Source organism: Protomyctophum bolini (genome assembly GCF_963924005.1).
Source record: "Protomyctophum bolini genome assembly, chromosome: 16".
In the NCBI taxonomy this organism is placed as follows: Eukaryota; Metazoa; Chordata; class Actinopteri; order Myctophiformes; family Myctophidae; genus Protomyctophum; species Protomyctophum bolini.
The window spans coordinates 1,520,453-1,546,639 of record NC_137877.1 but is presented as its reverse complement, the minus strand read 5'-3'; the positions used below and the strand labels follow the sequence as shown (position 1 = coordinate 1,546,639).

General features: G+C 44.4%; 1 protein-coding gene across 1 annotated transcript in view; it reads right to left on the bottom strand.

Annotated features, from left to right (window-relative positions):
• cds1 (CDP-diacylglycerol synthase (phosphatidate cytidylyltransferase) 1) overlaps positions 1-26,187 on the bottom strand; it is a 49,509-nt gene that overhangs the window by 8,859 nt on the left and 14,463 nt on the right. Inside the window, exons 2-6 of the mRNA XM_080786638.1 lie at positions 17,896-18,050; positions 13,454-13,550; positions 12,671-12,768; positions 6,403-6,542; positions 4,118-4,176 (exon numbers count right to left, since the gene is read on the bottom strand). Of these exons, the coding sequence (XP_080642764.1) occupies positions 4,118-4,176; positions 6,403-6,542; positions 12,671-12,768; positions 13,454-13,550; positions 17,896-18,050 (549 nt within the window). The remainder of the gene's footprint in view (positions 1-4,117; positions 4,177-6,402; positions 6,543-12,670; positions 12,769-13,453; positions 13,551-17,895; positions 18,051-26,187) is intronic.

The following is a 26,187-nucleotide window of genomic DNA, read 5'->3' as shown; positions in this document are numbered from 1 at the left end:
ACATTTAGTTCTACTGGATCTCTTCTCCACTAGTCCCCCTAACATTTAGTTCTACTGGATCTCTTCTCCACTAGTCCCTCCCTGACATTTAGTTCTACTGGATCTCTTCTCCACTAGTCCCTCCCTGACATTTAGTTCTACTGGATCTCTTCTCCACTAGTCCCCCTAACATTTAGTTCTACTGGATCTCTTCTCCACTAGTCCCTCCCTGACATTTAGTTCTACTGGATCTCTTCTCCACTAGTCCCTCCCTGACATTTAGTTCTACTGGATCTCTTCTCCACTAGTCCCCCTAACATTTAGTTCTACTGGATCTCTTCTCCACTAGTCCCTCCCTGACATTTAGTTCTACTGGATCTCTTCTCCACTAGTCCCCCTAACATTTAGTTCTACTGGATCTCTTCTCCACTAGTCCCTCCCTGACATTTAGTTCTACTGGATCTCTTCTCCACTAGTCCCTCCCTGACATTTAGTTCTACTGGATCTCTTCTCCACTAGTCCCCCTAACATTTAGTTCTACTGGATCTCTTCTCCACTAGTCCCTCCCTGACATTTAGTTCTACTGGATCTCTTCTCCACTAGTCCCCCTAACATTTAGTTCTACTGGATCTCTTCTCCACTAGTCCCCCTAACATTTAGTTCTACTGGATCTCTTCTCCACTAGTCCCTCCCTGACATTTAGTTGTACTGGATCTCTTCTCCACTAGTCCCTCCCTGACATTTAGTTCTACTGGATCTCTTCTCCACTAGTCCCCCTAACATTTAGTTCTACTGGATCTCTTCTCCACTAGTCCCCCTAACATTTAGTTCTACTGGATCTCTTCTCCACTAGTCCCTCCCTGACATTTAGTTGTACTGGATCTCTTCTCCACTAGTCCCTCCCTGACATTTAGTTCTACTGGATCTCTTCTCCACTAGTCCCCCTAACATTTAGTTCTACTGGATCTCTTCTCCACTAGTCCCCCTAACATTTTAGTCTAGTTAGTTTGTATTTGTTAACGAAATTGTCAATGTCAGTGTATTCAGTCTTGGTTTTAGTCATCATAGCTTAGTTTTTACCTGACGTGATTGATTGACAAGGCAGACAAACGGGCCTATTATTCACACAGGAGATCAGCCTCCAAGCGAGCGAGCATGCAGGGTTAGTGTCTCTCGCCCGCCGTGCGAACAGATCTTTTTATTTTTAACCATTCTGGGGGCGGGAACCCCCTTTTGGTGTTTTAAGCATCGTGTTATACTTTAGCTGTTGAAAAATAGCAGATCTACAAGCTCATGAGCTTGTAGGTCTGCTTTTTTTGAAAATATCGTGAAAATGTGGCGCACATCTTTGAATATATATTCTTTCAGAGCGAACGTTTTTAACTCAAATCTTTGCTTCTGGGGGGGGGGGGGGGGGGTCCCTGGAACAACATGTTTTCAGATGGGGGTCGGCGGCCAATTACATATATTTTTGGGGGTCCTCAACATGAAAATGTTTGAGAACCACTGATATAGAAACATGAGGTTTTAACCCTGTGAGAACCACTGATATAGAAACATGAGGTTTTAACCCTGTGAGAACCACTGATATAGAAACATGAGGTTTTAACCCTGTGAGCACCACTGATATAGAAACATGAGGTTTAACCCTGTGAGAACCACTGACAGAGAAACATGAGGTTTTAACCCTGTGAGAACCACTGACATTAGAAACATGAGGTTTTAACCCTGTGAGAACCACTGATATAGAAACATGAGGTTTTAACCCTGTGAGAACCACTGACAGAGAAACATGAGGTTTTAACCCTGTGAGAACCACTGACATTAGAAACATGAGGTTTTAACCCTGTGAGAACCACTGACAGAGAAACATGAGGTTTTAACCCTGTGAGAACCACTGACATTAGAAACATGAGGTTTTAACCCTGTGAGAACCACTGACATTAGAAACATGAGGTTTTAACCCTGTGAGAACCACTGACATTAGAAACATGAGGTTTTTTAGAAAACTGTCTAAGTTTAGAAGACATTTTGTAGAATCGTCCTCAGGGTCTAAATGACTAAAGGTTAACCCATTTTGGGCGGGAACCCCTTTTGGTGTTAGCATTATGCTATGCTTTAGCTATTGAAAAATAGCAGATCTACAAGCTCATAGCGCGCCACTGAGCGTGTAGGTCTGCTATTTTTTTTAAATCATTAAAATGTGTCATGATTTAGAAAACTTTTTTTTTTTTAATTTCGACGTCAGGCCTGAATGTTAAATAACAATCTGCTCAGCTGTTAGGTTAGGCGACCCCAATATGGTGACATCATGGGTCACATGGACAAAGTGCACGTGGACAGTGCAGTGTTGCTGCGTGACAGAAGCATTTCACACGCTCAAGTGATGGCAGTAAACAACGTCAGTCAGTTGGAACAAAACATGGAGAAGCAGCATTTCACTGTTATTATGCTCCACAAAACCTGGAACAATATTCCAGGTTGCATTATAGGAAACCCCTGGTTTTTAACCCATTCTGACCTGAGATCAGATTCTAAAAAATGTCTTCTACATCCTGACAGTTTTTTCTGAAAAAGCTATGTTTCTATGTCAGTGGTTCTTTGATTTTTTAAAAAATATATGTAATCTAACTAAAACCGTCCGAAATCCTCGCGTGTGCACGGTCGATCACGCGCGTGCAGTCTTTATGTGCATCGCTGCGTAAAATGCGATATTTTGGGTTAGAGCTTAATTTGACTGAAAAATACGATGATCGCTTAGCATCCCGGACATCACAGTCAAAAGCTACTACCGGATGTTGTGGTTCGTTAAACCGGAAACTTCAGTGATGCGTGCGGAACTCGACTTCGTCTCGTTCCTGACCGCATCACTGAAGTGGCAATAATCACGTTAACCCACACCCTCTCGTGTAATATTGCTTAAATCTATGTTAATTTAACTCACGGATGTAACACTCTCTGAGTTAACGGTCCCAAACAGCTCCTAAACTATCATTTAGCTGGAGACTACAGAGCTACAGTACACAGAACAGTGTTGTTTTTGATTTTAGTTTTAGTCATAGTCTCCTGAATAGTTTTCATTTAGTTTTAGTCACATTTTAGTCACCTGGAATGTGTTAGTGTTAGTCTAGTTTTAGTCGACTGAATGTCATGAGATTTTAGTCGACTAAATCTACAGTTGATTCAGTCGACTAAAATGTATTTTGGCGGGCACTGATGCCGTCGTAAGGATTGTTTTCACACGCGACGCGTTGTGAGCTTGTAGATCTGCTATTTTCAGCATGCAACCAAGTGTAAAATGACTTCTACTGGATCTCTTGTCCACTAGTCCCTTCCTAACATTTTAGTCTAGTTTTTATTTGTCGACGAAATTGGCAGTATATTTAGTCACCGTAGTTTTAGTTTTCATTTAGTTTCCATTCATTTTTGTTAGTGACGAAATTGTCAGTATTATTTAGGCTTAGTTTTAGTCATCGTAGCTTAGTTTTCATTTAGTTTCCATTCATTTTTGTTAGTGACGGAATTGTCAGTATTATTTAGGCTTAGTTTTAGTCATCATAGCTTAGTTTTCATTTAGTTTCCACTTAGTTTTCCTCAGTGAAAAAAGGTAGTCAACGAAAACAACACTGGTTCACAGAACAGAACGACACAGGCGATAGTTAGTGCTCGGGGAGGGATGTGTGTGTGTGTGTGTGTGTGTGTGTGTGTGTGTGTGTGTGTGTGTGTGTGTGTGTGTGTGTGTGTGTGTGTGTGTGTGTGTGTGTGTGTGTGTGTGTGTGTGTGTGTGTGTGTGTGTGTGTGTGTGTGTGTGTGTGTGTGTGTGTGTGTGTGTGTGTGTGTGTGTGTGTGAGGGGTGTGTGTGTGTGGGGGTGTGTGTGTGTGTGTGTGTGGTGAGGTGTGTGTGGTGAGGGGTGTGTGTGTGTGTGTGTGTGTGTGTGTGTGTGTGTGTGGTGAGGGGTGTGTGTGTGTGTGTGTGTGGTGAGGTGTGTGTGGTGAGGGGTGTGTGTGTGTGTGTGTGTGTGTGTGTGTGTGTGTGTGTGTGTGTGTGGTGAGGGGTGTGTGTGTGTGTGTGTGTGTGTGTGTGGTGAGGGGTGTGTGTGTGTGTGGGGGGTGTCATGGATGACATGCAGATACACACCATATAAAACTGCAGGCGGTACTGTTTCTTCACTAAACTCAGAACAAACATGCAGAAACCTGTGAAAGACACAAAACATGCAGTCAGTTGTTGTTGTTGTTGTTTTATTATCCGAGGTTGAGACAAATTACCATAGATTAAAGGAGGGTGGGGGGAGGGGAGGGGGAGGGGGGTACAAAGACAAATAAACACACAACTTGGTATATAGGAGTGATAATGCTATTTGGGCTGTGGCTGTGTGTGTGTGTGTGTGTGTGTGTGTGTGTGTGTGTGTGTGTGTGTGTGTGTGTGTGTGTGTGTGTGTGTGTGTGTGTGTGTGTGTGTGTGTGTGTGTGTGTGTGCATGCACAAGGGTGGGTAGGGGCATCATTTTCAGGTGATCATTTTACCAGCGTATAATGACTGGTTTGACCAATGACTGGTCTCTGACCAATGACACTGTGTTCTAAGATACACCAACGGCTACACTTTCTCAGAAGACTTGGGCTTTTTGGAGTCAGTAGAAATATCATGTTGACCTTTTAACAGAGCTAGTATAGAGTCAATCCTAAGATACGGTATGTCCAGCTGGTTTGGCAATCTAACTGTGAAGTACAAGTCTCAATAAATAGGCTATAGCAAACATGGCTGGGAAGATGATGGGCATGTCCACCCCCACCCCCCCCCATCACTCCCCAGGCCATCTTTGAACAAGCAGTGGTGAGACAGGCTCGGAATATTGTATCTGACCCCTTGCATGTACGGTACTGTACCGAGAGTACGAGCTAATGCCATCCGGTAGGAGGTATAGAACTCCACGATGTGTATATAATAGATTTAAACACTCTTTTGTTCCACCTGTCAACTAAAATGCTCAATCAGGGATTTGACGAATGCACTTTAATGACTATAGTTGCACTTTATCAAGGGAATGTGTGCAATATCTCTGTTTTGTGTAATGGGTGTTTCATGGTGTTTTTCCTTTTCGTATGTGAACATGTCTGTTCTTTGTATGCAGCTGTGACTCTGTCTCCAAGACACATTTCTCCCAAGGGAGACAAATAAAGATAACCTTGAACCTTGGACTGGTCTGACCAATGACTGGTCTCTGACCAATGGCTGGTCTCTGACCAATGACTGGTCTGACCAATGACTGGTCTGACCAATGACTGGTCTCTGACCAATGGCTGGTCTCTGACCAATGACTGGTCTCTGACCAATGGCTGGTCTCTGACCAATGACTGGTCTGACCAATGGCTGGTCTAGTCTCCCTCTCAGCTCGATGTGGTTGACAATTAACTTCTGAGGTTCTAAAACGCACCGACGTCTCAAACAAAGGTGTGACTGTGGACTGTGGGCCTTGGGGGCGAAGGGTGTGTGTGTGTGTGTGTGTGTGTGTGTGTCCCAACCTGCCAGGTACAGTGTGTGTGTGTGTGTGTGTGTGTGTGTGTGTGTGTGTGTGTGTGTGTGTGTGTGTGTGTGTGTGTGTGTGTGTGTGTGTGTGTCTCTACCTGCCAGGTACAGTGTGTGTGTGTGTGTGTGTGTCTCTACCTGCCAGGTACAGTGTGTGTGTGTGTGTGTGTGTGTGTGTGTGTGTGTGTGTGTGTGTGTGTGTGTCTCTACCTGCCAGGTACAGTGTGTGTGTGTGTGCGTCTCTACCTGCCAGGTACAGTGTGTGTGTGTGTGTGTGTGTGTGTGTGTGTGTGTGTGTGTCTCTACCTGCCAGGTACAGTGTGTGTGTGTGTGTGTCTCTACCTGCCAGGTACAGTGTGTGTGTGTGTGTGTGTGTGTGTGCGTGCGTCTCTACCTGCCAGGTACAGTGTGTGTGTGTGTGTGTGCGTCTCTACCTGCCAGGTACAGTGTGTGTGTGTGTGTGTGCGTGCGTCTCTACCTGCCAGGTACAGTGTGTGTGTGTGTGCGTCTCTACCTGCCAGGTACAGTGTGTGTGTGTGTGCGTCTCTACCTGCCAGGTACAGTGTGTGTGTGTGTGTGTGTGTGCGTGCGTCTCTACCTGCCAGGTACAGTGTGTGTGTGTGTGTGTGTGTGCGTGCGTCTCTACCTGCCAGGTACAGTGTGTGTGTGTGTGTGTGTGTGTGCGTGCGTCTCTACCTGCCAGGTACAGTGTGTGTGTGTGTGTGTGTGCGTGCGTCTCTACCTGCCAGGTACAGTGTGTGTGTGTGTGTGTGTGTGCGTGCGTCTCTACCTGCCAGGTACAGTGTGTGTGTGTGTGTGTGTGCGTCTCTACCTGCCAGGTACAGTGTGTGTGTGTGTGTGTGTGTGTGTGTGTGTGTGTGCGTGCGTCTCTACCTGCCAGGTACAGGGCGAAGGAGATGAAGCGATGGTACCGGGCCAGGAACTGCAGCGGCTCCTCCCTCTGGACCAACGCCCCGAAGTAATCCGCCACCGTCTCCCCGTAGAAGAAGTAGTTGACGCAGATCAGGAAGTACCTGCAGGGGGCGCCGGAGAGGAAGGACGGAACAACGTGTTGTTGAAACCAGGAGGAAAACGCTTTGAGACACGAGACACGAGACACGAGCCAAACAAAGAATTAGAAAGTAGAAAATAACGGCAGGTTACAACACTTTTTTTTGTTTAAGTTCTTTGTAATAATTACAAAGAAGAAAAACAAAAAAAGTGTTTGGTCCAAAATATTGTGTGTGTTGTCATGATTTGTCACGACAAGAGTTGGCTTCGTACGACGCTTAAAAGGTCTTTAAATAAATGAAATAAGAAATGCCTATGGGAGAATGCATTGGGTTTTCATTTCCTGGGCCACTCGTTTTTCTGAAAGGGGGAAGGAACAGCGACGCTCTATACTGCCGCCATCTGGCAGAGTCCGGTTACTGCACCTGGGCGTGATTATTTAACAGGACGCAGACCTCCGTCCGAGGCCATGAGAGTGTTAAAGACTTGGTGAGAGTGGGCAAGAGTCCAAGTACCTTCACTTCACTTCCAACACGGCAGTGATCTTTGCTCAGAGCTCATCGCCAATGCGTGCGTGCGTGTGTGCGTGTGTGCGTGCGTGCGTGCGTGCGTGCGTGTGCGTGCATGTGATAGGTATTTTGGTTATTTGGTGAATGAAGGTGTCATGAATGAAGGTGTCATTGCCAAAATAAATGGCAACTAAAAAATACGGGGAAGCAGCTTTTTGCTTCTACGGGCCGTCGGCATGGAACAAGCTCCCACTGTACCTTCGTCAGGCAGCCTCTGTAGACATTTTTAAAGCTCAGCTCAAGACCCACTTCTACAACATTGCTTTTAATTGATCTTTTATTTTTTATTTTTGTTATTCATGTCCTCACTGTATTGCATTACTGCTTGTTTTTAATGTTGTTGCCTTGCTTTTCTTTTATCCTCCATTTCTCTGTAAAGCACTTTGAGCTGCATTTCATGTCATGAAAGGTGCTATACAAATAAAGTTTTATTATTATTATTCATGTGTCTTGATATTATTACTTCTGGCTCCGCCAGCGTGAGATAAAGAATTGTTTTGAATTGACTGCTTCCTTCTGTGAACAACATGTTTTCTGACCTTCGGGCGAGGCAGACGCTGTAATTCACCGTTTGATAACCTCTGAACTCAAATTGTATACTTCCCATCCATCACCCTTCCTGGAGTGTGACTTGCAGCTCTTACCCTAAAGTATTTATCTGTAAAAGGTTCATTAATATAGGATTATAGTTTTATAAGTTTAACCTTAATATAAAAGTTTAAATATGCACACGGTTTAAAAAAGGTTTTACAATCCTTTACAATATATTCATTTGGACTTGAGTACTTTTACCTGAGTACATTACTAGCATCTCCTCCACTGGAGTCTCAACGATTTATTAGCTTACAATTCAAAGGTTATCTAAGCAATGCATTATAGTATGCCGGCAGGGTTCCCTGTATACACACTTTAACCCCTTAGCTTCTAAAAGCAGTATTAGCCGGGATGCAGCTCCAAACGTTATGCTATTAGACATTATCATGTCAATTCTGAGGGTAAAGACCCTCAGAATAAATTTACTTAACACATAGACTGCTACAGGTTCTAGCGGACCCTGGCTTACTGGTGCTGAAGGCTTAACATGGGCTTTTTGAACTTTTTGGGGGGCCCACAGCGAGGGGCCTCTTATAGCGAGAATCACAATCGCATAAATAAAAAGAAAGCCCAACTTGTCCACTTCAATTTAAAAAAAAAAATATGATTCTACCATCTTCCATTCTGGAGATATTGACCTTTTTCTAACACCTGCTTTTGCCTGCACGCTGCTTGTGAAAAAAAACAACAGAGATATGGAGGCCTGAAGTTGACAGACATTTCAGTTCAGTTTTTTTAGTTCAAAAGACCGATATAAAATTGAGCACAAATAATATCCTATACAAACCATATACCGAATGAAAGCCCTGAATGTCTACTTTTAGGAGGAAAACAGTACACATTGTACACATATACAGTTTGTCACTAATTGGCTATTGAATGCAGCTTGCGCCCACCAGAGAACTTTAGAGAAGGCATGGACCCGAAGAACTATTATTCACAAAATAAGGCCTATAGCGACATGTACATACTATATACCGTATGAAACAGTAGACTCTCTGCTTTCATAAGAAAAATACCACCCAGAAAAATCACACCCCTGTGAAGTGAGCAGTGCAATTGCACTGCTCACTTCACAGGGGTGTGATTTTTATTATTATTACAGTATTAGTATTTTTCTTATGAAAGCAGAGAGTCGACTGTTTCATACGGTATATAGTATGTACATGTCGCTATAGGCCTTATTTTGTGAATAATAGTTATTCAGGCCCATGCCATCTCTAAAGTTCTCTGAAAAAGATAATTTTAGAGAGCATGGACCTAACAACTAAATATTCACAAAATAAGGCCTATAGCGACATGTACATACTATATACCGTATGAAACAGAATACTCTCTGCTTTCATAAGAAAAATACTAATACTGTAATAATAATAGAAATCACACCCCAGTGAAGTGAGCAGTGCAATGTTGCACTGCTCACTTCACAACATTGCACTGCTCACTTCACAGGGGTGTGATTTTTATTATTACGAGTAAGACGCGCGAACGCGGAAGGCGAACGCAGATCGTAAATTGCAATAACAATTAGAATAAATTACAGACATGATCTGCAGGGTGTCATAGTTAGTGCTTGGACCACGCCAGCTCCATATATGGTCACAAAAGACGCCATCACACTCATGTCACCATGACTCAGCCATAACCATATAAGGAGTCCCCAAAGCAGGACCACGCCATCACACTCATGTCACCATGACTCACAAATCACTCAGCTCCATATATGGGCACAAAAGGGCCAGGTCCACATATACAGTAAGCGGGACAGACAGACACACACACACACACACACACACACACACAGACAGACAGACAGACAGACAGACGTGATCTGCTAGGTCTCATAGTAAGTGCTCATTGCATTCGCAATTACAGTATTAGTTTTTTTCTTATGAAAGCAGAGAGTCTTGATGCACATTATCTGATCATAAAACGGACTTGGAAACTTTCTTCAATCGTAGCCCCATATGTGCCCTCTCCCTACGCTCATTGAACTCATTCTGTGATTCGAGCTACAAACAATCGCAGTAACGGGGGGGGGGGGGGGGCAACTAGGCTTTGAGGAAATGATCTTGCATAATCAACATTATTGTCGATTGTCGTGTGCCGCTCCAAACATGTCCAGACATACCACTAACCTCATCGATCCAGTCTCGCGTATCTATAAGGTGAGACGCGAGACTGGATCGGATTGTGTCTGGACATGTTTGGGAAAAAAAACAAGAAAAACAACGACTCAACGAGATGGATGCGGCAGCAGAAGCAGCACGTCAACGTATTTGGAAGAAAAAAAACGAGAAAGCACCACCTGTCGTTGCAAGACAAACACCCGTATGTTGCTGATAGACAGATAATAATCGATCCGATTTTGTCCTGCCGTTCATTTTATCACATTAGGTGCAGGGCAGGCTGCTCGACGGTGAGTTTATAATAGCCTGTTGTAACGAGAAAGGGGGGTGGATGGATGGATGCCTTATGATGGATGCGAGCAAAGCAACAGCAGCAGCAGTACGGCTTGCGATCAGCGACCAACGTATCATGGCGGGCCCTCGATAATGATGTGCAATCTGTCCATGACTAACTCCACATGTTATTGGCAAACGTTACGTTATGAAATCAAATGCCGATCGTTGCAGGTTTATATACGGGCAGAGAGCAAATCGCGTTGTATCTTGTTCCGAGAATGAGAGTGAGTGCAAGCCTTGCAGTTGAAAGCAGTGGGGAGTGGGGGGGGAACTGCCAATGCGATCCAAGAGGAAGAGACCCCCCCCCCCACCATTCTCCCTCGGGAGAAACCATGTAGAAACAGGAGGGGAGGGGGAATCGAGTGTATTCACACAAACAAGAGCATTGTCCCATCCATTTTAGATCCCCTGACATCTGCGTTGGTCTATGCCGGACGGCCGTCTCCAATACGTCGTACGTCCTCGCATAGACCAACCAATAGGCGGTGCCAGACGCTTCTCAGACCAACACCTCTTTTCAGCAGGGGGGGGTTTTAACTCTTTTTAGAGCCGATCGGTGTTACATTATGAGTTGTCCGGGCGCAAATATAGTTGAACCATAGTAATCAATAAAAAAACGTTTTTTGGACCATAAAACGTATAAAAACGTTATGCGCTTCTTGCGCTTGGCTATAATAAAACGTTTAAAAACGCTTTGCGCATTCGATGAGTTAAAGGACAACTTTAGTTTTTTTTACAACCAAGGTTCATGTTTTAGTTTGTTATTAGATAAAGTAAAAGATGAGTGTTAATCTTTTTTCATTTGCTGCTTTCTTTCGTTTTAGGGATTTTAGCTGTTTTTGACAGGGGGGCGGGGGCATTCGAGCATGGGGCTAAATATGTATATTTTTAACACAATTTTATGGTGATTTCTTTTTTTATGGTTTACTATAGTCCTAATAAACGCCAGGAAATTACATCTGGCCACAGAAGATCCTGGCGTTTATTAGGTTAAACGCCAGGTTATTCCTGGCGTTTATTAGGACTATAGTAAGTAAACCATAAAAAAAGAAATCACCATAAAATTGTGTTAAAAAATACATATTTAGCCCCATGCTCGAATGCCCCCGCCCCCCTGTCAAAAACAGCTAAAATCCCTAAAACGAAAGAAAGCAGCAAATGAAAGAAAATGAACACTCACCTTTTAGTTTCTCTAATAACAACCTAAAACATGAACCTTGGTTGAAAAGGCTTTAACAGCATGCGTACAAAAGTGACCCGCCAACAGAAACATATACAGGGGGTGAGGGGGGAGGGGGGGTATTACATATGCAGATATCTGCAGTGTGAAACCACAGCAGTCAGCATGTTAGTGAGAAAACTGCTCTGTCCGTCTGTCTGTGGAGAAACAGGAACACAAGCAGCTCTGGGTAACTGGAGCAATGTGGAAGTGGTTCAGCACACGAGAGGGGGATGCTCTGTGTTGATGTTGTTGACATGATGATAGGAAGGTTGTTGTTGTTGACATAATGATAGGAAGGTTGATGTTGTTGACATAATGATAGGAAGGTTGTTGTTGTTGACATAATGATAGGAAGGTTGTTGTTGTTGACATAATGATAGGAAGGTTGTTGTTGTTGTTGACATAATGATAGGAAGGTTGTTGTTGTTGACATAATGATAGGAAGGTTGTTGTTGTTGACATAATGATAGGAAGGTTGTTGTTGTTGACATAATGATAGGAAGGTTGTTGTTGTTGACATAATGATAGGAAGGTTGTTGTTGTTGACATAATGATAGGAAGGTTGTTGTTGTTGACATAATGATAGGAAGGTTGTTGTTGTTGACATAATGATAGGAAGGTTGTTGTTGTTGACATAATGATAGGAAGGTTGTTGTTGTTGACATAATGATAGGAAGGTTGTTGTTGTTGTTGACATAATGATAGGAAGGTTGTTGTTGTTGACATAATGATAGGAATGTTGTTGGTTGTTGTTGACATGATAGGAAGGTTGTTGTCAAAAATACACCCTATGCGCGTGAACCCCCCGTTCCATAGGGATGTCAAACTCAAATACACGGTGGGCCAAAAAAAGTCGAGGGCCGGACTGTGTTTCAACACACGGGCCATTTTTGGGGAGAGGGGTATAGCTGAAAGTTGACCACAAGTGATATATTTCACTGCTGATCGATAGTGAAGAGAAGACGCATGCTTGCACTTGCGGGCCCTCGATACGTGACAATGCACTTGCAGTGCATTGTGGGACTTGCAGTATTATGGTGGTCCGTGCAATATACCAGAGGGCCAGTTCTATAATACTAATTAAATATCATCCCGCGGGCCGAAGATAATTAATTAACGGGGCCTGATTTGGCCCCCGGGCCTTGAGTATGACATATATCTAGACTATTATGTCTCTCACCAGCTCAGCCTCCTGAACCAATAGGAATGTGTTTCTCTCTGAACCAATAGGAATGTGTGTCTCTCTGAACCAATAGGAATGTGTGTCTCTCTGAACCAATAGGAATGTGTCTCTCTCTCACCAGCTCAGCGTCCTGAACCAGGGCAGCTCGTAGGAATGGTAAACTCTGTAGCCGATGGTGATGATCTCCTGGAAACACTGGATCTGGATTCCCATGACCTGGATCAGGACAACAGAGGAACATGTCTTTAAAAAACGTGTGCTTCAAGAAGCACTCCACCTACGTAGACGCACTGTGGCGCCACAGCTTAGCTAACAAGCTCACCTACGTAGACGCACTGTGGCGCCAAGGCTTAGCTAACAAGCTCACCTACGTAGACGCACTGTGGCGCCACAGCTTAGCTAACAAGCTCACCTACGTAGACGCACTGTGGCGCCACAGCTTAGCTAACAAGCTCCAGAACCTGATATAATAACCTAATATAATACCAGTAAGACGCGCAAACGCGGGAAGCGAACGCAGCTGAGACCCTGCAGATCATGTCTGTCTGTCTGTCTGTCTGTCTGTGTGTGTCTGTCCCGCTGTTACTGTATATGTGGACCTGGCCCCTTTTGTGCCCATATATGGAGCTGAGTGATTGCTGATGCAACACACTCCATATCTGGACGTATAGCGGGACAGACACACACACAGACAGACAGACAGACAGACAGACACACACACACACACACACACACACACACACACAGACATGATCTGCTAGGTCTCATAGTAAGTGCTCACTGCGTTCGCAATCACTGCGTTCGCAAAAATATAACCTAATATAATGTTAGATAAGAGGGGTCCTAAGTAGAAGACTTACCACAAAGATAAGGGTGATGGGTCCTAAGTAGAAAGACTTACCACAAAGATAAGGGTGATGGGTCCCAGGTAGATGATCAGGAACCATCCTGATATCATGGCTAGAGACAGCAGGCCTCTGATCCAGTAGTTCTTCCACCTGGAACAATGAAAACATGCCCTCATTAATTCATTACACTGTTTTTTTAATTAATGTTTAACCCATTTTGGGGCGGGAACCCCTTTTGGTGTTAGCATTACGTTATGCTTTAGCTATTGAAAAATAGCAGATCTACAAGCTCGTAGCGCGCCACCGAGTGGCGCGCTACGAGCTTGTAGGTCTGCTATTTTTGAAAAATCGAAGAACGACTGACATAGAAACATAGCTTTTTCAGAAAACTGTCAGGATGTAGAAGACATTTTTAGAATCTGATCTCAGGTCAGAATGGGTTAAAAATGGCTCTCAAAATGAGGGGGGGAGACCATCTGGTTAGGATGCCTCTCGTGTGTCTCTCTAGGGAGGTCCTTGAGGCACGTCCCACTGGGAGGAGACCCCGAGGCAGACCAAGGACCAGATGGATTATATCTCCACTGGGAGCAGACCAAGGACCAGATGGATTATATCTCCACTGGGAGCAGACCAAGGACCAGATGGATTACATCTCCACTGGGAGGAGACCCCGAGGCAGACCAAGGACCAGATGGATTACATCTCCACTGGGAGGAGACCCCGGGGGCAGACCAAGGACCAGATGGATTACATCTCCACTGGGAGGAGACCCCGGGGCAGACCAAGGATCACATCCCGCCTTGGAACGTCTGGGGATCCCCCAGGAGGAAGTCTCTAATGTTGCTCTGGAGAGGGAAGCCTGTCGGAGCTCTCTGGTGTGTTGTGTTTGTCGTCACAGCAACAGATGCCAGAGCTACTGTAAATCCATGAATGAAGCGTTTTGAAACTCAGATTCTGTAACCAAAACATTGCGTTGGGCTGCAGCCTGGTAATAAGTAGGGGGGGGGTGTACTCAGAGAGTACACTCTGTACTCACAGAACACACTTGTGCCGTCCCTCTCTGAGTTAAAGGACCACTTCACCACTTTTCAACCTATCTTCATATAATAGGTCCTCACTAATAATCATGATAAAATGGCACGATTTATTTCTACTCAGTCTGTGTCTCATAGGAGGGCTGTGGGCAGTTTAGAAACTGTCTTCCAGTGACATCATCATTAGGCAGATATTTTTTTAAACAAGATTTTTTTTTACAAAAACTTTTAGATTTTCATTATCGTGAGAACGATGGCTTCCATTTTCGCATTGCAACTTTTCAGAACTAGAAAGCCTGCAGTTTCTATTAGCTTGTATTCCCCATCGATGATGTCACTGGAAGACGGTTTCCAAACTGCCCACAGCCCTCCTATGAGACACAGACTAAGTAGGAAAAAAATTGCGCCATTTTTTCATGATTATTAGTGAGGACCTAATATATGAAGATAGGTTGAAAAGTGGTCCTTTAACCCATTCTGACCGGGCACCCATTTTGGTGTTAGCATCATGTTATGCTTTACCTATTGAAAAATAGCAGATCTACAAGCTCATATCGCGCCACCGAGTGGCGCGATACGAGCTTGTAGGTCTGCTATTTTTTGAAAAATTCGAAGAACGACTGACATTTTTAGAATCTGATCTCAGGTCAGAATGGGTTCATCAGACCAGTGTGTGTCCAGTGGAAACCTCGTATGAATCTGATCTCAGGTCAGAATGGGTTAAATCAAGTTAATCAACGCAGATGATTTTACAGTGTGGGGCCCAAAAGGGCGAAAACAACACTCTTCCAGGCTGGTATGTAACGGTAATGTGTGAATGGAGGGAGGGGGGGGTGGGGGGGGACAGCTGTGTCATTACAAAAAAAAGCTTGCTGTCACTGAGCACTGCATTGTCATTCTGTCTGTCTGTCTGTCTGTCTGTCTGTCTGTAGACAGAGAGAGAGACAGACCGAGAGAGAGAGAGGGGGGGGGGGGGGGGGGGGGGGGGAGGCCGTCATTCAGGCCCCGCCCCTTCTGACCTGGCCGTGGTTCAGGCCCCGCCCCTTCTGACCTGGTCGTGGTTCAGGCCCCGCCCCTTCTGACCTGGCCGTGGTTCAAGCCCCGCCCCGTCCAGCCCTCTGATTGTCATTAAGTGTAACCAATAGGCGATGGGCACACCTCCGCCCCTCACCCGCTGCTTACGTTTGCGTATTATTTGTGTTCTGCGCGCGCACGTGTCTGTGTGCGTGCATGCGTGTGTGTGTGTGTGCCCACACAAAAACTGTATCTTTTGGCTGACTGTACCGACTGTACTGACTGTACCGACTGTAAGGCACCGTGAACTGAGATGAACCGATCCGAAGAGGAGCAGAACTTCAGCCTCTCTTGGACCTCATCATGTTCTTCCTATAATTGGTCCTCCGTCATGAGAGGACACTATTTCAGTCTGATGGGTCCGTGTCTCAGAGGAGCAGAGCTGTGGACAGTCCAGAACCAGAACTCTCTCTCTCTTTCTCTCTCTTCTCCCTCCCTCCCTCCCTCCCTAAAAACATATTCTTCTTTATTTTTTCTGTGCGTTTTTGGTGAAAATAATATATCTTCAACTGTCAATAACTAAAGAACGGAACGTCGAGGTGACAGACTTTTTCCCACGATAAAAGTATCGGTCTTTCTGTTGCGATATTTGGTGTTTGGTGTCATAGAACATATTCGGTGGGGATCTTGAAAGATGATTAAAAAACTCTCAAAAACTGGGACTGTAAAAAAAATGCATGAGTTTGCATGTTCTCCCAGTGTCCCCTATGGAGCGTCGCAGTCCCTCCCCCTTTCAGAACGACGAGTGGCCCAGGAAATGAATCCCAATGCATTTTTCCCATTCTTAAAGTATTTATTTAAAGACTGTTACGCCGCGGACAAAGCCAACTCTGATCGTGACAAATCATGACAATGAACATAATGTTTTGGGGCCGATCAAATAATTTATAAGAAGAAAAACAAAACAAATAGTGTTGTCTTTCCTGCCTTTATTTTCTTCTTTCTAATTATTTGATCGGCCCCAAATATTGTGTTCGTTGTCATGATTTGTCACGATCAGAGTTGGCTTTGTCCGCGGCGTAACCGTCTTTAAATAAATACTTAGTTTAAGAAAAGCCTACCCGAAGGCGGGGTTGGCGAAAGGGCCTTTCTGTGTGGAGGTTGCATGTTCTCCCCGTGTCCCCTAGGGTAGGTACCCTCACATGTTCTCCCCGTGTCCCCTAGGGTAGGTACCCTCACATGTTCTCCCCGTGTCCCCTAGGGTATAGGTACCCTCACATGTTCTCCCCGTGTCCCCTAGGGTAGGTACCCTCACATGTTCTCCCCGTGTCCCCTAGGGTAGGTACCCTCACAAAAACATGCAGTAATCCTGGTCTCTAAACTGCCTCCCCCTGGCCAGCCGGGGCGCCTGATGGAGGGGAAAGGAACTGGTTGGAATAACGTGTTCCTTCCACGCGCTACGTCCAACCAGGGAAACTCCCCCCTGTCAGGTGCAAAGGAGCAACTTGGACACTCAGGCATGAAGGAAGCATGAGTTAAGTCCGTTGCTCTCCCCAGGTTGGCGGAGGGTGTGTAGAGCCCAGGATCACAGTAGATGATTGGCACAGGGGTGAAAAATGGGTTACAAAATCGTGGGATAAAAAAAATATATATAAAAAAAAAAAAAGCCTATGGGAAAAATGCATTGGGATTCATTTCCTGGGCCACTCTATAGGGTAGGTAGTGGTGCCCTCACAAAACAAATCCATCCAACTGTCGTAGTTATACCTGGGGGGCAGGCCGTATGAACAATGGGACGGTTGCTGTGGTTACCTGGGGGGCAGGCCGTATGAACAATGGGACGGTTGCTGTGGTTACCTGGGGGGGCAGGCCGTATGAACAATGGGACGGTTGCTGTGGTTACCTGGGGGGGCAGGCCGTATGAACAATGGGACGGTTGCTGTGGTTACCTGGGGGGCAGGCCGTATGAACAATGGGACGGTTGTCATGGTTACCTGGGGGGCAGGCCGTATGAACAATGGGACGGTTGCTGTGGTTACCTGGGGGGGGCAGTAGGAACAATGGGACGGTTGTCATGGTTACCTGGGGGGGGGGCAGGCCGTATGAACAATGGGACGGTTGTCATGGTTACCTGGGGGGCAGGCCGTATGAACAATGGGACGGTTGCTGTGGTTACCTGGGGGGCAGGCCGTATGAACAATGGGACGGTTGCTGTGGTTACCTGGGGGGGCAGGCCGTATGAACAATGGGACGGTTGTCATGGTTACCTGGGGGGCAGGCCGTATGAACAATGGGACGGTTGTCATGGTTACCTGGGGGGCAGGCCGTATGAACAATGGGACAGTAGTCGTGGTTACCTGGGGGGCAGGCCGTATGAACAATGGGACGGTTGTCATGGTTACCTGGGGGGCAGGCCGTATGAACAATGGGACGGTTGTCATGGTTACCTGGGGGGCAGGCCTTGCAGGGCCTTGTTGAGGCATTGAGGAGTGTTGTCGGTGTCCGTGGTGGGGGGGACGTCGGGGGTGTCTGGTTTGCCCTCGCCCTCGGCCTCCCCCTCGGCCTCGCCCGGGAGACCCAGCCTGTCTTCTGACTCCGCCTCCTGGAGAGGACATGAAGATGTTTTAGCATTATGTTATGCTTTAGCCATACATACATACATACATACATGTTAGGTATGCGGTCTAGCTTAACTTGGACTCAGGGGGGTGGACGCCTCTGCCTTGCATAGTCCCCAGTGAATAGGCATTTTGCCCTTCACTGGTAACCTTATTTTGGATTTGTTTTAAATATATGAAGGTTTTATGGGCTGGGCTTTTTACTAAAAAGCCCCCCCTTTTAAAATACTACACACATACATACATACATACATACCCACCTACATACATACATTTCAGACGTTTTAGCAGTTTTTAAGGACCCACTTTTAGGCCAGTGCACCAGAGCAAGCTTTTGCCTTTTTTTAAACCCCACCCATTTTAACCAAATACATACATACATACATGTTATACATACTGTAGGACGGTACATGGTACATACATATACAGTACATATAATGGTATTATACCATGGTAGTCGGTGCATGGTTGTGGATTTTTCTATATATTTTTTAAAACCCACCAGTATTTCCCTTTCACGATTTTTCAAAAATAGCAGACCTACAAGCTCGTAGCGTATGAGCTTGTAGATCTGCTATTTTTTGCATGTAGATCTGCTATTTTTCAACAGCTAAAGTATAACATAATGCTTAGTTATATTTAAGACACCAAAAGAAGGGGTTCCCGCCCCAGAATGTGATATGCTCCTTGTGAATTAATTGTGACAAACAATGACTGATCAAAGTCTGCACCCTCGGGTGAATTATACTTATCTCTCTAATCCAATGAGATCGCTTGAAGTGAATCAAAGTGAGAGAAGACGAGAGGCCGCCAATGTTTATACAAGTTTTCAACAGAGGACGGCAAACCGCCGACAGAAAAATGTAATCTTTTCTAGTTTCAGAAAATGACATTAAGTCCCCTTCTGAACGGGAACCCATTTTGGTGTTAGCATCATGTCATGCTTTATAGCTATTGAAAAATAGCAGATCTACAAGCTCATAGCGCGCCACCGAGTGGCGCGCTACGAGCTTGTAGGTCTGCTATTTTTTGAAAAAAATCGAACAACGACTGACATTTTTTAGAATCTGAACTCAGGTCAGAATGGGGTTAATCAGACCAGTGTGTGTCCAGTGGAAACCTCGTATGAATCTGATCTCAGGTCAGAAACCAGGATGTGTTTGAGGTATAGATGGTTTTTCCATAGCAGTAGAATACGGCAGAGGCAAATGAGACTATATGTTTTTGTCTATTGTTCAGTTTGGCTTCCTCTTCAGAGGGACACCGAATAGCAATAATTAATTGAATTGCAATTTAATAGCGCTTTTTCAAGTGCTCAAAGCAGCTTCACAATGGTTCATTCATTCATACGTTGGGAGGTGAAGGTTCATTCATTCATACATCGGGAGGTGAAGGTTCATTCATTCATACGTTGGGAGGTGAAGGTTCATTCATTCATACATTGGGAGGTGAAGGTTCATTCATTCATACATTGGGAGGTGAAGGTTCATTCATTCATACGTTGGGAGGTGAAGGTTCATTCATTCATACGTTGGGAGGTGAAGGTTCATTCATTCATACATTGGGAGGTGAAGGTTCATTCATTCATACATTGGGAGGTGAAGGTTCATTCATTCATACGTTGGGAGGTGAAGGTTCATTCATTCATACGTTGGGAGGTGAAGGTTCATTCATTCATACGTTGGGAGGTGAAGGTTCATTCATTCATACATCGGGAGGTGAAGGTTCATTCATTCATACGTTGGGAGGTGAAGGTTCATTCATTCATACATTGTGAGGTGAAGGTTCATTCATTCATACGTTGGGAGGTGAAGGTTCATTCATTCATACATTGGGAGGTGAAGGTTCATTCATTCATACATTGGGAGGTGAAGGTTCATTCATACATTGGGAGGTGAAGGTTCATTCATTCATACGTTGGGAGGTGAAGGTTCATTCATTCATACGTTGGGAGGTGAAGGTTCATTCATTCATACGTTGGGAGGTGAAGGTTCATTCATTCATACGTTGGGAGGTGAAGGTTCATTCATTCATACATTGGGAGGTGAAGGCTCAGAGTGCGTCCACTAAGGAAAGTAGTCTTTCTATTGTATTTGCCATTCTTTTTTATTCTTTGTTCTCGCTTACTGTAAATCGCTCTGGATTAATAAGAGCGTCTGATGAGTGCCTAAATAAATTGTAAATTGTACACCCAGTGCACGTGTGCTCACACATGTATACATACATGCATGTATGTACACTATACATACATGCACACATGTATACATACACGCACCGCCATACGTTATAGACTGACTCTGAATCATGTGCAGGCAGAGATTCACACGTACACAGACGTGCACGTACTCTAGTGTACACACTCACACATGTTGTAGACAAACACATGCAGGGATTACATTAGTCCTATTCTGCTGAGCTGCTGGTCACCTCCCCCCCCTCCTCCCCTCCCCCTCCGCCCCCAGGGGGGGGGGGGGGGGGGTGACGTGGTTAATAAGCAGAGTAGGCCAGCTCTTATAAGCCTCCAGGAAGGACACTTCTCTGGGCTCAGGACAGGCCCTGAGAGAGTAGCACGCATACACACACACAGTCACACACTGACACACACACACACACGGCGCACGCACACACGCACACACACACACACACACACACACACACACACACACACACACACACACACACACACACACACACACACAACCTCACCATGTCTCTCTCAGTGACGTCTCCAGTCCGGTCACAGACCCGGAGAGGTAGAAGTGTTATTTAACCCATTCTGACCTGAGATCAGATTCTAAAAATGTTCTTCTACATCCTGACAGTTTTCCATTCTGACCTGAGATCAGATTCTAAAAATGTTCTTCTACATCCTGACAGTTTTCCATTCTGACCTGAGATCAGATTCTAAAAATGTCTTCTACATCCTGACAGTTTTCCATTCTGACCTGAGATCAGATTCTAAAAATGTCTTCTATACATCCTGACAGTTTTCCATTCTGACCTGAGATCAGATTCTAAAAATGTTCTTCTACATCCTGACAGTTTTCCATTCTGACCTGAGATCAGATTCTAAAAATGTTCTTCTACATCCTGACAGTTTTCCATTCTGACCTGAGATCAGATTCTAAAAATGTTCTTCTACATCCTGACAGTTTTCCATTCTGACCTGAGATCAGATTCTAAAAATGTCTTCTATACATCCTGACAGTTTTCCATTCTGACCTGAGATCAGATTCTAAAAATGTCTTCTACATCCTGACAGTTTTCCATTCTGACCTGAGATCAGATTCTAAAAATGTTCTTCTACATCCTGACAGTTTTCCATTCTGACCTGAGATCAGATTCTAAAAATGTTCTTCTACATCCTGACAGTTTTCCATTCTGACCTGAGATCAGATTCTAAAAATGTTCTTCTACATCCTGACAGTTTTCCATTCTGACCTGAGATCAGATTCTAAAAATGTCTTCTATACATCCTGACAGTTTTCCATTCTGACCTGAGATCAGATTCTATAAAAATGTCTTCTACATCCTGACAGTTTTCCATTCTGACCTGAGATCAGATTCTATAAAAATGTCTTCTACATCCTGACAGTTTTCCATTCTGACCTGAGATCAGATTCTAAAAATGTCTTCTATACATCCTGACAGTTTTCCATTCTGACCGGAGATCAGATTCTAAAAATGTTCTTCTACATCCTGACAGTTTTCCATTCTGACCTGAGATCAGATTCTAAAAATGTCTTCTATACATCCTGACAGTTTTCCATTCTGACCAGAGATCAGATTCTAAAAATGTCTTCTACATCCTGACAGTTTTCCATTCTGACCTGAGATCAGATTCTAAAAATGTCTTCTATACATCCTGACAGTTTTCCATTCTGACCGGAGATCAGATTCTAAAAATGTTCTTCTACATCCTGACAGTTTTCCATTCTGACCTGAGATCAGATTCTAAAAATGTCTTCTACATCCTGACAGTTTTCCATTCTGACCTGAGATCAGATTCTAAAAATGTTCTTCTACATCCTGACAGTTTTCCATTCTGACCTGAGATCAGATTCTAAAAATGTTCTTCTACATCCTGACAGTTTTCCATTCTGACCTGAGATCAGATTCTAAAAATGTTCTTCTACATCCTGACAGTTTTCCATTCTGACCGGAGATCAGATTCTAAAAATGTTCTTCTACATCCTGACAGTTTTCCATTCTGACCTGAGATCAGATTCTAAAAATGTCTTCTATACATCCTGACAGTTTTCCATTCTGACCTGAGATCAGATTCTAAAAATGTTCTTCTACATCCTGACAGTTTTCCATTCTGACCTGAGATCAGATTCTAAAAATGTTCTTCTACATCCTGACAGTTTTCCATTCTGACCTGAGATCAGATTCTAAAAATGTTCTTCTACATCCTGACAGTTTTCCATTCTGACCTGAGATCAGATTCTAAAAATGTCTTCTATACATCCTGACAGTTTTCTATTCTGACCTGAGATCAGATTAAAAAAAATGTCTTCTATGTCAGTCGTTCTTCGGTTTTTCAAAAAATAGCAGACCTACAAGCTCGTAGCGCGCCACTCGGTGGCGCGCTATGAGCTTGTAGATCTGCTATTTTTCAATAGCTAAAACATAACATAATGCTAACACCAGAATGGGTTATATAGCAGCACTTCGTTCTGACACAGAGATCCGACAGTGCTTTAGTTTGCATGCAGTATATTAAGATCAGAGAGGAAACAACATGAACGCATTGAAAGAAAGAAACAACAGGAAACATAGACAATAATCTATACAGTGAATCTCAAAGCCACCCCTAAAACATGATCATCGGATACTATATTTTACTTTTTTTTGTATTCACAAAAGTGTAGAGAAAGTGTTAAAATTAATGTTTTCCAATGTGTGCAGACTGACTATAGCCCTAGACCTGCAGATAACTATCTCAGCCCTAGACCTGCAGATAACTATCTCAGCCCTAGACCTGCAGACTAACTATCTCAGCCCTAGACCTGCAGATAACTATCTCAGCCCTAGACCTGCAGACGAACTATCTCAGCCCTAGACCTGCAGACTAACTATCTCAGCCCTAGACCTGCAGATAACTATCTCAGCCCTAGACCTGCAGACTAACTATCTCAGCCCTAGACCTGCAGATAACTATCTCAGCCCTAGACCTGCAGACGAACTATCTCAGCCCTAGACCTGCAGACTAACTATCTCAGCCCTAGACCTGCAGATAACTATCTCAGCCCTAGACCTGCAGATAACTATCTCAGCCCTAATCTAGAGAAACAAGACTATCTATCCCTATAGACTAGAGAAACAAGACTATCTCAGTCCTAGACCTGCAGACTAACTATCTCAGCCCTAATCTAGAGAAACAAGATTTCAATCTAGAGTTTATTGTACAAACGAGTAACAAACGAGACCAAACGTCGACGCCGGTGAATTAATGATGACTTGGCCTCAGCTGGGCAGGAAGTGGACGTCAGAACGGGTGGCGGAGAGAGAAAGAGGAGGAAGCAGCGTGTAAAAGGAGCCGTGTCACACACACACACACACACACACACACACACTCTGCCAGAGCACGCACACACACACACACACACACACACGCACACACACGCAAACGCACACGCACACACGCACACGCACACGCACACACACACACACACACACTCACACTCACACTCACACTCACACTCACACTCACACTCACACTCACACTCACACTCACACTCACACTCACACTCACACTCGCACACGCACACGCACACACACACACACACACACACACACACTCTCTGCCAGAGCACGCACACACACACACACACACACACACACTCTGCCAGAGCACGCACACGCACACACACACACACACACACACACACACACACACACACACACACACACACACACACACACACACACACACACACACACACACACACACACACACACACTCCTCCAGAGCACACACACACACCCGGAGAGAAGTGGTGGAACGTAACCAAGTACTTTTGCTTAAGTACAGTACTTATTAAGTATACAATTTTGAGCTATTTTACTCAAGTAGGTCAGATTTTCTGTACTTCTACTCCACTACATTTCAGAGGCACCCCCTCTGAGACTTGGTCTCAACCTCTCAGTCCAATTTAAAGTACTTCAACAGGAGACATTATTATAGCAAAGACAGGCTATGGAGAATATATACCCAGATATATGTGTCTCTGCGATGGATGCTCTATCAGGCTCATAGCAGATCTGACTCCTGTGTTCTGGGCATGCCAAACCAAATAGGAGTAGAAGAGAACCAAGTAGAAATAGAAGAGAAGCAGAGGCTATATCACTTTTTAGAAATAGAAATAGAAGAGAAGTAGAGGCTATATCACTTTTTCGGTTCTAATCTGCACCGCTTACTGGAGAAGTATATCAACATGTCGGGTGCACAGTGAAGTGCGTTCACTGGAACCCTTTTAAACCTATAACGTCGTGTAAATATGTTTTCAATGTAATGGTGGCTCCTGGGATGCACAGGTGGTCATTCAAATGAGTCCCAAAAAATTCGTATGAGTCCCAAAAAAAAAAAATCACACCTGTGTGAAGTGAGTGGTGCAACTCTGGCGTGCCGCGCCGCGACCGAAACGGTTTTTTAAACCCATCTACAAAAGGTCTACTAAGGCTTGAAAGTTTTATGAAAACTATGAGTCTGTTGTGTTCAGTTGGTGCTCAAACTATTTCATGTCAAGGAGCGGCAGAATTATTATCTGTATTTGGCATGCGGACCCACATCTGAAAATATGTTGTTCAACATTTCCACAATTTCTTTTCCACACACACTCACATGCACGCACACACATACGCACGTGCACGCGCACGCGCACGCACACACACAAACAAACAGTATAGTTCTAATTACCGCCTCTCCAGAAATGCAATGCCTGGAAGAAGAGGGAGACTGAACGGACCAATTTACATTATATATTATTTACTCCCTATAGCCTTCGTTTGTGTTCCCAAAGATCTAAAAATAGGGCCCAGGGTTTGAAGGAAAATCACACCCATGTGAACTGAGTGGTGACACTCTCCTCTCTAGTGTTTAGATGGTTCTGTTACGACTTCTCCTCTGCATGCTGTAGTGTTTAGATGGTTCTGTTATGACTTCTCCTCTGCATGCTGTAGTGTTTAGATGGTTCTGTTATGACTTCTCCTCTGCATGTTGTAGTGTTTGAATGGTTCTGTTATGACTTCTCCTCTGCATGCTGTAGTGTTTGAATGGTTCTGTTATGACTTCTCCTCTGCATGCTGTAGTATTTAGATGGTTCTGTTATGACTTCTCCTCTGCATGCTGTAGTATTTAGATGGTTCTGTTATGACTTCTCCTCTGCATGCTGTAGTGTTTGAATGGTTCTGTTATGACTTCTCCTCTGCATGCTGTAGTATTTAGATGGTTCTGTTATGACTTCTCCTCTGCATGCTGTAGTATTTAGATGGTTCTGTTATGACTTCTCCTCTGCATGCTGTAGTGTTTAGATGGTTCTGTTATGACTTCTCCTCTGCATGCTGTAGTGTTTAGATGGTTCTGTTATGACTTCTCCTCTGCATGCTGTAGTATTTAGATGGTTCTGTTATGACTTCTCCTCTGCATGCTGTAGTGTTTAGATGGTTCTGTTATGACTGCATGCTGTAGTGTTTAGATGGTTCTGTTATGACTTCTCCTCTGCATGTTGTAGTGTTTAGATGGTTCTGTTATGACTGCATGCTGTAGTGTTTAGATGGTTCTGTTATGACTTCTCCTCTGCATGCTGTAGTGTTTAGATGGTTCTGTTATGACTTCTCCTCTGCATGCTGTAGTGTTTAGATGGTTCTGTTATGACTTCTCCTCTGCATGCTGTAGTGTTTAGATGGTTCTGTTATGACTTCTCCTCTGCATGCTGTAGTGTTTAGATGGTTCTGTTATGACTTCTCCTCTGCATGCTGTAGTGTTTAGATGGTTCTGTTATGACTTCTCCTCTGCATGCTGTAGTGTTTAGATGGTTCTGTTATGACTTCTCCTCTGCATGCTGTAGTGTTTAGATGGTTCTGTTATGACTTCTCCTCTGCATGCTGTAGTGTTTA